This window comes from Delphinus delphis, chromosome 11 (assembly GCF_949987515.2).
Source record: "Delphinus delphis chromosome 11, mDelDel1.2, whole genome shotgun sequence".
NCBI lineage: Eukaryota > Metazoa > Chordata > Mammalia > Artiodactyla > Delphinidae > Delphinus > Delphinus delphis.
Genome location: NC_082693.1, coordinates 35,470,283 through 35,487,786, shown reverse-complemented (window position 1 = coordinate 35,487,786; position 17,504 = coordinate 35,470,283). Strand labels below are relative to the sequence as shown.

General features: G+C 38.8%; 1 protein-coding gene across 1 annotated transcript in view; it reads left to right on the top strand.

Annotated features, from left to right (window-relative positions):
* The window catches only part of NELL2 (neural EGFL like 2), a 376,417-nt gene that overhangs the window by 72,948 nt on the left and 285,965 nt on the right, over nt 1-17,504 (top strand). Inside the window, exons 4-5 of the mRNA XM_060024615.1 lie at nt 15,007-15,183; nt 15,270-15,366. Of these exons, the coding sequence (XP_059880598.1) occupies nt 15,007-15,183; nt 15,270-15,366 (274 nt within the window). The remainder of the gene's footprint in view (nt 1-15,006; nt 15,184-15,269; nt 15,367-17,504) is intronic.

The window sequence follows — 17,504 nt, the reverse complement described above, 5'->3', positions numbered from 1 at the left end:
TGATGGGAGTGACTGGTTGTGGGTAGAGCTGACTGTTGCTCTGGTGAGCAGAGCTCAGGAAAAGTTTAATCCACTTGACTGCTGATGGGTGGGGCTGCGTTCCCTCCCTGTTGGTTGTTTGGCCTGAGGCAACCCAACACTGGAGACTACCTGGGCTCTTTGCTGGGGCTAATGGCAGACTTTGGGAGGGCTCACACCAAGGAGTATTTCCCAGAACTGCTGACAGTGTCCTTGTCCTCATGGTGAGCCATAGCCACCACCCACCCCTGCAGTAGACCCTCCAACACTAGGAGGTAGGTCTGCTTCAGTCTCCTGTGGGGTCAGTGCTTCTTGCCCTGGGTCCCTATGCGCACAGTACTTTGCGTGTGCCCTCCAAGAGTGGAGTCTCTCTTTCCCCCAGTCCTGTCAAAGTCCTGCAGTCAATTCCCACTAGGCTTCAAAGTCTGATTCTCTAGGAATTCCTCCTCCTGTTGCCGGACTTCCAGGTTGGGAAGCATGACGTGGGGCTCAGAACCGTCACTCAAGTGGGTGGACTTCTGTGGTATAAGTGTTCTCCAGTCTGTGAGTCACCCACTCACCAGTTATGGGATTTGATTTTACTGTGATTTCACCCCTCCTCTGTCTCATTTTGGCTTCTCCTTTGTCTTTTGTTGTGGGGTATCTTTTTTGGTGAGTTCCAGTGTCTTCCTTTTGATGATTGTCCAGCAGCTAGTTGTGATTCTGGTGTTCTCGCAAGAGGGAGTGAGAGCATGTCCTTCTACTCCACCATGTTGGTTCCTCCTCCCTTTATTTTGTTAACATGTAGTGAATTACCTTTTTTTTTTTTTTTTTTTTGCGATACGTGGGCCTCTCACTGTTGCGGAGCACAGGCTCTGGACGCGCAGGCTCAACGGCTATGGCTCACGGGCCCAGCCTCTCCGCGGCATGTGGTATCTTCCCAGATGGGGTCACGAACCTGTGTCTCCTGCATTGGCAGGTGGAATTTCAACCACTGCGCCACCAGGGAAGCCCTACGTCTATTCTTATGAATTAAATTGGTTTGTAGTTTCCCTTGTAATGTCTTTGTCAGGTTTTTGCCTCATAGAATATGTTAGGATGTGTTCCCTTTTTGGTAATCTGGAAGAATTTGTGAAAGATTGCTGTTACTTTCTCCTTGAAGTATTCAAAAGAGTTCACTGATCTAGTCATCTGAGACTGGAGTAATGTTTGTGGGATGATTTTAATTACAACTATCCTTCTTTCTAGGTTTAGTGTCCATAACCCTAACAAAGGCCAGCACTCCAAACTGCGTTTGAAATTGCATTTCCTCTCAGGGCGTTGCTTCAAGAATTCACTTCTTCTTTTGCACTATTACTTTGTACTTTCTCTATCGGATATTTCCATAAGCACATAAATATGCTATAATATTTATAGTCTGAAAAGCAAGCCAAATGTAAAACCCTCTATTGACCTTACCTATTCAACTGCTGTTTCTCTGTTTCCCTTTGGTTGTCTCCATTTCCCGTCCTCTCACTCTTTATTGGACCCTACTCTCTCTTAATATTTTTATTAAGAATGAAAAACTGGGGACTTCCCTGGCAGTCCAGTGGTTAGGATTCAGTGCTTTCACTGCCGTGGCCTGGGTTTGATCCCTGGTCAGGGAACTGAAATCCTGCAAGCCGCATGGCATGGCCAAAAAAAAAAAAAAAAGAAAAATCAGAAACAGTAATAGGAAATTGGATATTAACTAGATCATGGCACAGCTATACTATGAAATACCATGCTTCCATTACAAAGGATGTGGCTTTACTTTTATTGACTTGGAAAGTTGTTCACAGTGTATGGTTAAGTGAAGAAGACTGCAAAGGATACATGCAAAAATATTATATTGATCATCTCTTGCCAGCAGGACCATTAGTGATCTTACTTATCGTCTTCATTTTTTGTGAATTTTCTGAATTTTTGTATTATTATAACCAATTATTTTATATCAGAAAAATTGTATACATATATAAAACCAAGTTGTCAGATCTTTCACAAGTAGCCATATTCTGCTTGGTCTTTCCACAAGGCAGGAATGCTTAGCTTGGAGTCCATGAATGGACCTCATGGGATCTGTGAACCCCTTGTCAAATCTGTAAGCCAGATTCTCTACGAACTTGCATATGTGCATTTTCAGATCATCACAGCAATCCGTATTCCCTAGTTGATCTTCCTCAACCTTACAACAGTGTGTTCCTGGGTTCATTCTTGATAAAGTAGGGAAGACTCATCTTCTTTGAGTCTGCCTCTTCTTTGAACCCTTTCTCTTCAGTCTTTCACTAATTTCCACTTGCTTGGTCTCCGTCACAACTAAGTGAATGGAGGTTATGAGAGGACATAGCATTCAGTAGGTGCTACCCTTTATCCAACAACATTTCAACTCAACTTTCGTGCATAACCTGTGCTGTGGAGTGAGTACCCACTTATTACCAGTGCTTTATCATATCTGTTCTTTCTCCATCCTTGTATAAGACCGTTCGCAAAGTGATATTTAAAAAGTACTCATGATGCCACTAAATTCTCCTCCCCTCCAGGTTCATAGCTCAAAGTGTTGTTTCTTAGAGTTTTTTGTGTCATGCTAGTAATAAATTACCTCCATTTCATGAATGGCCACTTTCCCTTTTATTTTATTGTAAACTCAGTTATGTGGGGTAATAAGATGGAGAGATTGTTATTCAAGCCGTCATGTATGATGCCAAGGCTTCAATCATGAAGCTTCCATTTGCTACTGCTCTTTCCCTTTGGTGATATAATTTTGCTTCCTAGCTATATTATTCCTGAAGCAGCTTTGTTACCCTCACTGATCTAGCTACATTCCTCTTCTTGCAGTAAGATTTTTATAGTCGTATTATTATTAGTTTTGAAATGGCTAAACATTTTTCAGTTAATAATGAGTTTATTATTGAGGATCTCCAGACTTCACCGTTGTTTGGCCTTATTCATTGCCATATTCTCAGTTCCCATAGTAAATATTAGCTGGAATAAATGAACAAATAAATCATAGTTTAAAAAACCATCTTCCCTTTATGTTTTAATATAAGCAAGGTCTTGGTTTTATAAAAATGAAATGATTGGCCTTAGGAAGTCATGAATTATTGGTCACCAGACGAATTCAAACAAACTGGATGACCATTTGATGGGAATATCATAGATGAGATGCAAACATCATTATTTGGGTAGATTCTCACTAAATTACTTTCTGTCTGATATTCATGTTTAAGTTAAAATCAGCCCTGAAAATTTGCTGATGTTTAAATAACATGCATAAATATGTCATAGGAAATATAAATCATAATCATGATGTGTTTGGAGTGCTTACTCTTTCTCAGGAACTGTGTAAAGTAAGTCCTTATAAGTTATTTCATTTACAAAACAACCATGTAAGTTCACAACTCTTATTACCCTTATTTGATAGGGAAGGAAAATGAGGCTTGGAGAAGATTTTTAACTTGTCCAGTTGTGAACTATGGAGACAGGATTAAGACTCTGAGGTCTTTTAAATTGCTGCATTATACTGGCTTGCTGATGACCAAATACTGTTAAAAACTAATAAAAATAGAATCAATATGATTCTAATGAAGGATGCCAAAAAGTACACCTTTTACTCCCCACTCTGCCATCTCCCTCAATACTTCAGGGAATCATTGGTAGAGGCGAGGTGAAACAGCCGTTTTCTTTCTAATAAGTGAACGCAGCAGCCTAACTTACAGTAAATTTGCCCCTACCACTGGACTTCATGTTTCATATTTTACTGGTTACACTAGAGCCCCCATAATACCAGTGCTGTCCACTTAGTTTCTATGAGAGTGGATTAATCTGTTTTTATCTGCAAGTTATGCCTCCTGGTTTCTGCATTATTTCAATTAAAAATGTATTCAGCACACTGAATTGTATGCTTTAAAACAGTAAGTTTTATGTTATGAGAATTTTGTCTCAAAAAAATTTCAAAAAAATGTGTTCAAATTGCTTGTTATTCACAGAATTGGCTATAAAAAGCTGGACTTTATAAATGATGCCTAATTGGGACTATTGACAAATAATTAAAATAGTTACCATTTATTGAGTGCTTCCTGTGTTTCAGATGCCAGGCTTTATATGGCTTATCCCGTTGAATCCTTATTTTACAGATGAGGAAACTGAGGCAGTGAGAGGTCAGGTCATAGACGGTAGTGAGAGGCAGAGCTGGTTTTCAATTCCAAAGCCTGTGCACATAACTCCTTTGCAGTTGTACCATCCATGAACCACACTAATGATATAGTTGGCACTAGAAGTGCCTGTGGCTTTTCTTCAAGTGACTGATTTACAACTGGGTTGTAGCTTAATGTTCTGAGGTGATCTGATCATTTTTCTATTTAGGTTTAATTTAAGGCAGCAGAAAAATTCTCATTTCATGTTGTGTGCAACCTTTTGGCGGATGAGACATGACCTTATTTTTATCATTTGATCTTGAGTTATGAAGGAGGTTGTTAAAATGAATGATGTCCTACCACTGTTGCCTATTTCTTCAAAGCCTAGTCTTAGTTTATATTTCTGTCATTGCAAAGGATATTTGATTAACAAGGGCATAAATTATTATAAAGGGTGAACTTTATTTCTGATTTTAGTTACTTCTCAAGATTGTGAATAACAAATCAGGGCGACATGATGTGTTGAAGTGTGACAAATTATCTTCTTGGGATTTAAAATGTGATTTCAATTTAAGGTGGTAAATGCTCATTAAACATAAAAGGGAAAATAAAGGACAATACAAAGAAGGTTAAACTTCATACATAGTTCTGTCACTCAGTTGCTTTTAAAAATGTTGATACATTTTATTCCAATTATATATTTTCCCCATGGTCACAACTGTAATGTATTAGTTAGGGTTCTTGCTTGTAAGGTGACTTCGGGGGTGGTGGACAGGCAGGGTAGCTTACTGTACTGATGGGAGGCTGAGGCACCAGAATTTGGAGGAGGCAATAATCAAAAGTGCCCTGGCAGGTCAGCAAACAGGAAGCAAGATGCAGAGTGACCTTAATATAGCAGACTGGGATGCTGCTGCCCTATCACAATGTAGGGGTCCCTCCTCCCTCTCTTCCTTGCTGTGCTTCATCCAGATACCCAGTCCAAAGGAAGAGTGTCAGATTGCTAACATGTGTCATGGACCTGTCCCTGGCTGTACTGTGGGGAGGAAGACGGAGGATTTGACCTTTGCTTTTTGAAATGGAGAAAATATCTAACGTGTTTTGGGCGTGCCCAACAGTGTTCTGAGTGCTTTCTTAAATTAACTCATTCCAATCCTCACGGAAGTCCTTTGAGGCAAGTGCAATTTGTATCTTTGTTTTATAGTTGGGTAACCAGATGAGGCACAGAGAGATGAAGTAGCTTACTGCTACCAGGAGGGCTACCAGGATGTGAAGTGGAGGTCAGGCTTTAGGGCTTGGGTAAGTTTAACCACACTGATCTGCTGAGCCTTGGGGTGGGGGGATAGGTGAGGGGAGGCCACCTCCCACTTAGATGCCATCCAATGGGGGACAGGTGGAGTTCTGGAAACGAATAATATTTATTGAATACTCACCACATGCTAGGCACACTTCTAAGTGTTTTACATCATTATTTATTTTTCTTTTCACTAGATGTTTTTTGTGTATTATATATCTATTTCATTAAAAAAAACTGAGCAAATGATGCTGATAAAAATGTAATTTTTGGTAAAATATTTAACTACTGAAGGGTTGTTCTTGTTTGTGCAGCATAGTGTCAGCCTCCGTGCTATTAAGGATAATTCTGGTGCCTCAAATTTAGGAATTCAGTACAGGTGACAGTAATATCTAGAGGAAGAGACCAGACTGACAGCAGTGGTAGGGTTCTTGCCTCCATGTGGTAAAAGAACTAAAGGTATATAGCAATGGGGTGATCTGTTTGCTGATGTTATTTTTTTAAAATGCAAATATCTCTCTATCATTATAGAACTCACTAGTTGATTAAATAATGAATACTTGTTATCAAATAATAAGATAGAAGGGACTCTCTGATTGGTATCTTCTGGATCAAAGACCAAACAACTTGGTGTTTTATTCTTAATAAGTTTACACATGATTTATATTCTGGATTACTTAGTTTATTTTTTATCTTAAAATAGAATTTTACTATATATGTGTGTATGTATGTATTATATTAAAGAAGTAATACATAATTAATGGAGAAAATTCAAGGTTATAAAAATATTTGAGAAGGTTGTTGCATCCTTTCCCCCAAATTGTACTCCCCTGAGGTAACTACTGTTAACATTTTGGCATATATCCTTCTTGATCATTTTTTCTCTAAACACACACACACACACACAGTTTTCTCAAACTAAATGGGATTCTATAGAGCTTTTTTTAAGTTTAATTCATATTGGTAATTAACGACGGCATTATTTCACGTCAGAACTTCATGCTTTCAGAGAGTGGCATAGTGTTCCAGAACATGGATGTATAATTCCCCTATGAGTGAATAGTTGGTATTTTATCAGATTTTTTTTTAGTGAGTGACACCACTGTCACTTTTTTTCTCCTCTGCTCTCATTGGCCTTTGGTTTCATTTGCTAGTTCCTCCTCAAAATGTTAATGTGTCATTTCATCTATAATAATTCCCTGGGTAATCCCTATGCCTTCATGGCTTTCAATACAATCTCTATGTCTATGACTCCCAAGTCCTATTTCCATAATGGACCTCTCTCCATCTCAGCCTGGTAGATCTCGCTGACCTCCCTACATGTCCTCTTGAATGCTCATTAGGTACTTCAAACATAACATATCTAAGTTTAAAACTTGGTTCAAATTATCCTTGTTTTTCTTAATTTGAGAATGCCTTGATTTCTTCAACCCTGAAGGCTATTTTCACTGGGTATAGGATTCTGGCCTGATAGCTTTTTCTTTCGTCACATTAAAAATATTTTTCCACTTCCTTCTGGCTTTCATTGTTTCTTCTGGGGAATTCACTACCATTCTAATTGCTTTTTCCTATACATAACGTGTCAATTTTTTTTCTCACTGCTTTCAATATTTTTTTCTTTATTCTTAGTTTTCAGAAGTTTTGTTATGATCAGTATTCCTTCGAGTTTATCTTGTTTGGGGTTTGCACAGATTCATGAATCTGTGAGTTTATGTCTCTGACCAGATTTGGGGAGTTTACAGCCATTATTTCTTCAAGTACTTTTTTAGTTCACCCTCTTTTTCCTCTTTTATGGGCTCTGATTATGAAAATGTTAGAACTTTTGTTATAATCTCCCAGGCCTCTGAGACTGTTCATTTTTTTTCAGTCTGTTTTGTCTCTGCTGCTCATATCGGATAATTTTTATTCTGTCTTCTAGTTAACTGACTCTTTTTTGGTCCCCTCCATTTTGCTGTTGAGCTTTTTATTCCAGTTATTTTATTTTTCAGTTTTAAAATTTCCATTTGGTTCATCTTTATTTATCTGGTCCTTCTATTTCTTTGCTGAGGCTTTCTAACTTGTTTTTTTAATTTTTGAATTTTATTTATTTTTTTATACAGCAGGTTCTTATTAGTCATCCATTTTATACATATTAGTGTATATATGTCAATCCCAATCTCCCAATTCATCACCCCCCCTGCCCCATGCCGCAGCCACTTTCTCCCCTTGGTGTCCACACATTTGTTCTCTACATCTGTGTCTCTATTTCTGCCCTGCAAACCGGTTCATCTGTACCATTTGTCTAGCTTCCACATATATGCATTAATATACGGTATTTGTTTTTCTCTTTCTCACTTACTTCACTCTGTATGACAGTCTCTAGATCCATCCACGTCTCTACAAATGACCCAATTTCGTTCAATTTTGTGGCTGAGTAATATTCCAACTATATATATACCACATCTTCTTTATCCATTCATCTGTTGATAGACATTTAGGTTGCTTCCATGTCTTGGCTATTGTAAATAGTGCTGCAATGAACATTGGGGTGCATGTGTCTTTGAATTATGGTTTTCTCTGGGTATATTCCCAACGGTGGGATTGCCGGATCATAAGGTAATTCTATTTTTAGTTTTTTAAGGAACCTCCATACTGTTCTCCATAGTGACTGTATCAATTTACCTTCCCACCAAGAGTGCAAGAGGGCTCCCTTTTCTCCACACCCTCTCCAGCATTTGTTGCTTGTAGATTTTCTGATGATGCCCATTCTGACTGGTGTGAGGTGATACCTCATTGTAGTTTTGATTTGCATTTCTCTAATAATTAGTAATGTTGAGCAGCTGTTAATGTGCTTTTTGGCCATTTGTATGACTTCTTTGGAGAAATATCTATTTAGGTCTTCTGCCCATTTTCTGATTGGGTTGTTTCTTATTTTAATATTGAGCTGCATGAGCTGTTTGTATGTTTTGGAGATTAATCCTTTGTTTCTTTGTTTGCAAATATTTTCTCCCATTCTGAGGCTGGTCCTTTCGTCTTGTTTCCTTTGCTGTGCAAAAGGTTTTAAGTTTAATTAGGTCCCATTTGTTTATTTTTATTTCCATTACTCTAGGAGGTGGATCAAAGAAGATCTTGCTGTGATTTATGTCAAAGAGTGTTCTTTCTATGTTTTCGTCTAAGAGTTTTATAGTTTCCGGTCTTACATTTAGGTCTCTAATCCATTTTGAGTTTATTTTTGTGTATGGTGTTAGGGAGTGTTCTAATTTCATTCTTTTCCATGTAGCTGTCCAGTTTTCCCAGCACCACTTATTGAAGAGACTGTCTTTTCTCCATTGTATATCCTTGCCTCCTTTGTCATAGGTTAGTTGACCATAGGTGTGTGGGTTTATCTCTGGGCTTTCTATCCTGTTCCATTGATCTATATTTCTGTTCTTTTTTTTTTTTTTTGCTGTACATGGGCCTCTCACTGTCATGGCCTCTCCTGTCGCGGAGCACAGGCTCCGGACACGCAGCCTCAGCGGCCATGGCTCACGGGCCCAGCCACTCCGCGGCATGTGGGATATTCCCGGACCAGGGCACGAACCCTTGTCCCCTGCATCGGCAGGCGGACTCTCAACCACTGTGCCACCAGGGAAGCCCTATATTTCTGTTTTTGTGCCAGTATCATAGTGTCTTGGCTACTGTAGCTTTGTAGTATAGTCTGAAGTCAGGGGGTCTGATTCCCTTTTTTTCCCTCAAGACTGCTTTGGATGTTCAGGGTCCTTTGTGTTTCCATACAAATTTTTAGATTTTTTGTTCTAGTTCTGTAAAAAGTGCCATTGGTAATTTGATAGGGATTGCATTGAATCTGTAGATTGCTTTGGGTAGTATAGTCATCTTCACAATATTGATTCTTCCAAACCAAGAACATGCTATATCTCTCCATCTGTTTGTGTCATCTTTGATTTCTTTCATCAGGGTCTTATAGTTTTCTTCATACAGGTCTTTTGTCTCCCTAGGTAGGTTTATTCCTACGTATTTTATTCTGTTGCAATGGTAATTGGGAGTGTTTCCTCAATTTCTCTTTCTGATCTTTTGTTGTTAGTGTGTTGGAAAGCAAGAGATTACTGTGCATTAATTTTGTATCCTGCATCTTTACCAAATTCATTGCTTAGCTCTAGTACTTTTCTCGTGGCATCTTTAGGATTCTCTATGTATAGTATCATGTCATCTGCAAACAGTGACAGTTTTACTTCTTCTTTTTCAATTTGTATTCCATTTATTTCTTTTTCGTCTCTGAATGCCATGGCTAGGACTTCCAAAACTATGTTGAATAATAGTGGCGAGAGTAGACGTCCTGTCTTGTTCCTGATCTTAGAGGAAATGCTTTCAGTTTTTCACCATTGAGAATGATGTCTGCTGTGGGTTTGTCATATACGCCTTTAGTATATTCAGGTAGGTTCCCTCTATGCCCACATTCTGGAGAGTTTTTTTCATAAATGGGCATTGAATTTTGTCAAAAGCTTTTTCTGCATCTATTGAGATGATCATATGGTTTTTATTCTTCAGTTTGTTAATATGGTGTATCACATTGATTGATTTGCGTATACTGAAGAATCCTTGCATCCCTGGGATAAATCCCAGTTGATCATGGTGTATGATCCTTTTAATGTGTTGTTGGATTCTGTTTGCTGGTATTTTGTTGAGGATTTTTGCATCTACATTCGTAAGTGATATTGGTCTGTAATTTTCTTTTTTTGTAGTATCTTTGTCTGGTTTTGGTATCAGGGTGATGGTGGCCTCATAGAATGAGTTTGGGAATATTCCTTCCTCTGCACTTTTTTGGAAGAGTTTGAGAAGGATGGGTGTTTGCTCTTCTCTAAATGTTTGATAGAATTCACCTGTGAAGCCGTCTAGTCCTGCACTTTTGTTTGTTGGAAGATTGTTAATCACAGTTTCAATTTCATTACTTGTGATTGGTCTGTTCATATTTTCTATTTCTTTCCGGTTCAGTCTTGGAAGCTTATCCCTTTCTAAGAATTTGTCCATTTCTTCCAGGTTGTCCATTTTATTGGCATAGAGTTGCTTGTAGTAGTGTCTTAGGATGCTTTGTATTTCTGCAGTGTCTGTTGTAACTTCTCCTTTTTCATTTCCAATTTTCTTGATTTGAGGTCTCTCTCTTTTTCTTGATGAGTCTGGCTAATGGTTTATCAATTTTGTTTATCTTCTCAAAGAACCAGCTTTTAGTTTTATTGATCTTTGCTAATGTGTTCTTTGTTTCTATTTCATTTATTTCTGATCTGATCTTCATGATTTCTTTCCTTCTACTAACTTTGTGTTTTGTTTGTTCTTTCTCTATTTCCTTTAGGTGTAAGGTTAGATTGTTTATTTGAGATTTTTCTTGTTTCATGAGGTAGGCTTGTATAGCTATAGAGTTCCCTCTTAGAACTGCTTTTGCTGCATCCCATAGGTTTTGGATTGTCTTGTGTTCATTGTCATTTATCTCAAGTTATTTTTTAATTTCCTCTTTGATTTCTTCAGTGATCTCTTGGTTATTTAGTAACGTATAAAATAACCTCCATGTGTCTGTGTTTTTTTACATTTTTTTCCCTGTAACTGATTTCTAATCTAATAGCATTGTGGTCAGAAAAGATGCTTGATATGATTTCAGTATTCTTAAATTTACTAAGTCTTGATTTGTGACGCAAGATGTGATCTATCCTGGAGAATATTCCATGCACACTTGAGAAGAAAGTGTAATCTGCTGTTTTTGGATGGAATGTCCTATAAATATCAATTAAATCTATTTTGTCTATTGTGTCATTTAAAGCTTGTGTTTCCTTATTAATTTTCTGTTTGGATGATATGTCCACTATTGTAAGTGAGGTGTTATAGTCCCTCACTATTACTGTGTTACTTTCGACTTCCTCTTTATAGCTGTTAGCAGTTGCCTTATGTGTTGAGGTGCTCCTATGTTGGGTGTATGTATGTTTATAATTGTTATATCTTCTTTTTGGATTGATCCCTTTATCATTATGTGTGTTCTCCCTTGTCTCTTGTAACATTCTTTATGTTAAAGTCTACTTTATCTGATATGAGTACTGCTACTCCAGATTTATTTTGATTTGTATTTGCATGGAATATCTTTTTCCATCCCCTCACTTTCAGTCTGTATGTGTCCCTAGGTCTGAAGTGGGTCTGTTGTAGACAGCATATATGTGGGTCTTGTTTTTGTATCCATTCAGCAAGTTGTGTCTTTTGTTTGGAGCATTTAATCTATTCACATTTAATGTAATTATCGATATGTGTGCTCCTATTACCATTTTCTTAATTGTTATGGGTTTGTTTTTGTAGGTCCTTTTCTTCTCTTGTGTTTCCCAGTTAGAGAAGTTCCTTTAGCATTTGTTGTAGAGCTGGTTTGTTGGTGCTGAATTCTCTTTGCTTTTGCTTGTGTGTAAAGATTTTGATTTCTCCATCAACTCTGAAAGAGATACTTGTTGGGTAGAGTAATATTGGTTGTACTTTTTCCCTTTCATCACTTTAAATATATCATGCCACTCCCTTGTGGCTTGTAGAGCTTCTGCTGAGAAATCAGCTATTAACCTTATGGGCGTTCTCTAGTATGATATTTGTCATTTTTCCCTTGTTGCTATCAATAATTTTTATTTTTCTTTAATTTTTGTCAGTTTGATTACTGTGTTCTCACTGTGTTTCTCCTTGGGTTTATTCTGCCTGGGACTCTCTGTGTTTCCTGGAGTTGGGTAACTATTTCCTTTCCCATGTTAGGGAAGTTTTTGACTATAATCACTTCAAATATTTCTATGGTCCTTTCTCTGTATATTCTCCCCCTGGACCCCTGTAATGCGAATGTTGTTGCATTTAATGGTTTCCCAGGGGTCTCTTAGGCTGTCTTCATTTCTTTTCAGTCTTTTTTCTTTATTCTGTTCTGCAGCAGTGAATTCCACCATTCTGTCTTCCAGGTCACTTATCTGTTCTTCTGCCTCAATTATTCTGCTATTGATTCCTTCTAGTGTGTTTTTCATTTCAGTTACTGTATTGTTTATCTCTGTTTGTTTGTTCTTTAATTCTTCTAGGTCTTTGTTAAACATTTCTTTTTTTCTTTTTTTTTTTTTTTTGCGGTTTGCGGGCCTCTCACTGTGGCCTCTCCCGTTGCGGAGCACAGGCTCCGGACGCGCAGGCTCAGTGGCCATGGCTCACAGGCCCAGCTGCTCCGTGGCATGTGGGATCCTTCCCAGACTGGGGCACGAACCCGTGTCCCCTGCATTGGCAGGCAGACTGTTAACCACTGCGCCACCAGGGAAGCCCTGTTAAACATTTCTTGCATCTTCTCGACCTTTGCCTCCATTCTTTTTCTGAGGCCCTGGATCATCTTCACTATCATTATTCTGAATTCTTTTTCTGGAAGGTTGCCTATCTCTACTTCATTTAGTTGTTTTCCTGTGGTTTTATCTTGTTCCTTCATCTGGTACATAGTCCTCTGCCTTTTCATCTTGTCTGTCATTCTGTGAATGTGGTTTTTGTTCTACAGGCTGCAGAATTGTAGTTCTTCTTAATTCTGCTGTCTGCCCTCTGGATGATGAGGCTACCTAAGAGGCTTGTGCAAGCTTCCTGCTGGGAGGGACTGGTGGTAGGTAGAGCTGGGTGTTGCTCTGGTGGCAGAGTTCAGTAAAACTTTAATCTGCATGTCTGCTGATGGGTGGGGCTGAGTTCCCTCCCTGTTGGTTGTTTGGCCTGAGGCAACCCAACACTGGAGCCTACCCAGGCTCTTTGGTGGTGATAATAGCAGACTCTGGGAGGGCTCACGCCAAGGCGTACTTCCCAGAACTTCTGCTGCCAGTGTCCTTGTCCTCGTGGTGAGCCACAGCCACCCCCCCGCCTCAGCAGTAGACCCTCCAACACTAGCAGGTAGATCTGGTTCAGTCTCCTGTGGGGTCACTGCTCCTTACCTTGGGTCCTGATGTGCACACTACTTTGTGTGTGTCCTCCAAGAGTGGAGTCTGTGTTTTCACCAGTCCTCTCGAAGTCCTGAAATCAAATCCTGCTATCCTTCAAAGTCTGATTCTCTTGTAATTCCTCCTCCCGTTGCTGGACCCCCAGGTTGGGAAGCCTGACGTGGGGCTCAGAACCTTCATTCCAGTGGGTGGACTTCTGTGGTATGTGTTCTCCAGTTTGTGAGTCACCCGTCTAGCCGTTATGGGATTTGATTTTGTTGTGCTTGCGACCCTCCTACCATCTCATTGTAGCTTCTCCTTTGTCTTTGGATGTGGGGTATCTTTTTTGATGAGTTCCAGTGTCTTCCTGTCGATGATTGTTTAGCAGTTAGTTGTGATTCCAGTGCTCTCGCAAGAGGGAGAGCACATCCTTGTAGTCCGCCATCTTGAACCAATCTCAGCCTCTAACTTTTTTTCATTTGTTTCAAGTTTGTTCAAATATGTTTGTAATTGCTCATTTTAATCAATGCTTCTTTAAAATCTGTGTCAGGTAATTTTTACATCTCTGTCATCTTGTGATGTTGATATCTATTGGTTGTCTTTTTGCATTATATTTGAGATCTTTCTGATTCTTGGTATGCTGTTTGATTTTGGGTTGAAACCTGGATATTTTTGTATAATGTTTTGAGACTTGGATTGAAACATGGATATATTTGTATGATGTTCTGAGACTTGGATCTCATTAAACTCCATATTTTATGTGACTTTCTGTGACAATGCACTGGCAGAGGATGAGGGGGTGTCATCTTGTTATTTCCAGGTGGAACTGGAAATCCAGGTTCCCTACTAGGCCTTCAGTTGACAATTAAGTGAGAACTTTTATTATTTCTGGGTGAGGGGGTAGAAGTTCCAACTGCCCACATGGTCTCTACCAAACACTCTGGTAGGGATGGTGTCATTACTGCAGGGTGATGGTGAAAGTTCTGACTCTCCACTAGGCCTCCTCTGAGAAGGCAGTGGGCTTTGTTACTAGGGATGGAACATGGTCTCCACTGATGCCATGGTTCGTCTTATCACTGGCTGACAGGGTTACAGTTCTTGGCTCTCTACTTGGCCTTTGTTGGCACCACCTGGCAGAGGCATTGGGTACCTGATTTCTGCCTCAAGAGAGTGGAAATCTAGGCTCCCCACTTAGCCTTTGCTGACATGTTAGCAGATGGAATCACAGTGTTTCCTGTGGTGCTTGGCTGGAATAGAGTGGTTGTTCTCTAAAAGTTTTTGTCTTTCTGGGCTTCTCCTTTTTAGGTACTTTAGCTAGAGTGAGCAGGCTTTTGAGGGGAATTGTTTTGTCTGCATCCATTGTATTTCCAGGTTGCTGGTTTCTCCACCTCCAAGACTGGCATATATGAGGCAAAAAGAAAACCCTCTTCACTCACCATTCTGTTGTTACTCGGGCCCTGAGTGCCCTTGCCTTTTTAAAAAATTTTCTCCATCTTTCAGACTCTTCTTATTGTTTGTTTTATAATATCCTGTTTAGTTGTACTTATTGGGAGGAATAGGAAAATTATGTCTATTCCATCTTTCTGGAGACAGAGGTCATGTACATCATTTTTGAGCTTTATTTTCAATGGGCCTCGTGTGATTCTTCTTCTCTGTGCAGGTACCTGGAATTGGAAAGCAGCGGCCATCGGAATGAAGTCAGACTGCACTACCACTCCTCCGGCAGCCACCATCCTCACACAGAAGTGTTTCCTTACATTTTGGCTGATGATAAGTGGCACAAGCTCTCCTTAGCCATCAGTGCCTCCCACTTGATTTTACACGTCGACTGCAATAAGTAAGTGAAATGTTCTCAGTTCAGGTAACGGAAGATTCTAAGAAATGACGGTTAATGCACATTACTTACCTGGTGCTTCTTTGCAGAATATATGAAAGAGTGGTGGAAAAGCCTTCCACAGACTTGCCTGTGGGCACATCATTTTGGCTGGGACAGAGAAATAATGCACACGGATATTTTAAGGTATCTTCTGACTAAGGTCTGAGCATAAAGTGTAAATAGAAATGCTTTTTAATGAATTTGGAAAAGTACGTTTTGCTTTTTATGGTGTAAAGCAAAATAATTTGATGTGTATAGTTTTTTTCTATTTGTGTCTATTTCTGTTTTAGTTTTTTTTTTTTTTTTTTACACTGGTGTTTCATTTAGCTGGTCAGCACTATTTTCTCTTTTTTTCCTGAATGAGTTTGAACTTTAAACATAACAGAGATGATCATAAGGCCCAATCAGGGCAGAGTTAACATCTTCTTGAAATCAGGCATTCAAAACAATAAAAATCTAAAATGTTAATATACAAATAAACTCTCTACCTTTGAAATATAACCTTTGATGAGACTTTTATTGGGGTGTTAATAATAGAGAATTAAAACTTTTCAATATTCATTATTCATGGTCTCTTCGTACTTCTGAAAGTGAGAAAGGAATATATATATATATGCGCAAATCTATCAAAACTAGAAAGCAGTTATAATTTATATCTTTTTCTTATTGTCTGTTTAGAGACACACTCCATGGAATTGCATCACAGGATCTAAAAGACATACCGTTTAACTTTCAGTATTTTAAGGTTGAGGAAATAAAGTTCAGAAAATTGCTTGATTACAAGCCCATAGTGTAATCATTTCCCCTCCAATGACTCCGACACTGCCTGTCATACAGAAGAGGATCGGCAAATGGTCGTTAAATGAAACAATGATAGGTGATGTGTCTAACTCAGGGATTTCTAGCTAGAGTAGGTACCAGTAACTTTAACATTGTGTTCTAAGAAAGGTTTGTATTCCCTGGAAGGTATTTTTAAAACTTACTTAAACTGCTACCTGGAAACCAGGTGCTTTGAATGTGTTACTTCATCGAATCCTAGTCTTGCTAGCCTTGGTGCAGGGCCTTTAAAATTCTTTTAAAATCTCTTTTACATATGCATAAACTTGTTCAGAGAGTTTAAACAACTTATCCAAAGCCAGTCATGGGGAATTGATCCCATGCTCGTGAGTCCTGAAAAATCAGTGCTCTTTTCCCACATAAGGGGTAGCAAGTTTTTGCTATAGGTGCTGAGTCTCTCCTCTATTCAATCATGGCACTCTTCCCCACGGAGCCCAGATGGGGCGTCAGAAACCTCACACGTCAGTTATGTGTCCTACTCTAGGGGCCGTCATTTTTACTGTAGACTGTAAATGGTGCTCACTAGATTTGGGCAGTACACAAACTATAGAACTCTACATGGTAGCTTTGCTTTCATGTTGCTGCTACCAAGTGATAGGATTTTGTTGTATACAAGTTGCTTCCCTGATCCAAACCCCAAGCAAACAGCAGATCCAGCAATTGCCACAGAGTATACTTAAATATTTATCACTTACACTGACACTGTTTTTGTACCATGCAATGAATCAGATTAAATATGTAGAAGATACCTAGTCCAGGAGTTGACTGGTAAATCTTTGTAGGTACATTCAAAATTGTCTTAATAATATGTTGGTATGTCACCTCTGTCATTAAATGTTCTATTTCCATTTTTCAAAAGGGATAAAGTGAAATATTACTTAAAGAAAATATATAAAGATGTTGAAGGAAGAGAGAGGGGTGGTGAATGAAAGGGACGCTGGAGTGTGTCTGATGAGGTCGTTTCTGAGCTACCATTTGGCCATTGCTTTAAGAGCCTTGTAAGCTGGAAGCTAATTATATCTTAATGACAAAGGATGCATGTAAATTTCACATGTAAACATGTGATGTGACCTTCTGTGTAAAATGGGTCATTTCCAGTTGGCATTTAAAAAAATTTTAGGCTAAACTTTCTGTACTCCTAAGGACTCATCACTAAGTCTTGCTGTAGCTGTTTAATAAATCTCTTGTCCTTTTTAAATTGAGAAATTCACTTTAAAATATCCAACCGAGAAACAAGAAATGCTAGAATAAGCATTGTTCTTATGACTTAGCTTTTCTCTTGTTTTCTTTTTGATGATTGCAGTTAACTTAAAACGGCTATCAGTTTCACTGTTGTTGAAACCCAAAGTGATTTTCAGGTTGATTTTTAAAGGTCATTTTCAAGCCTTTCTTCAGTGGCTAACTAAAAATAACTTCCCCAGACACATACTATTGTCTCTTAATTA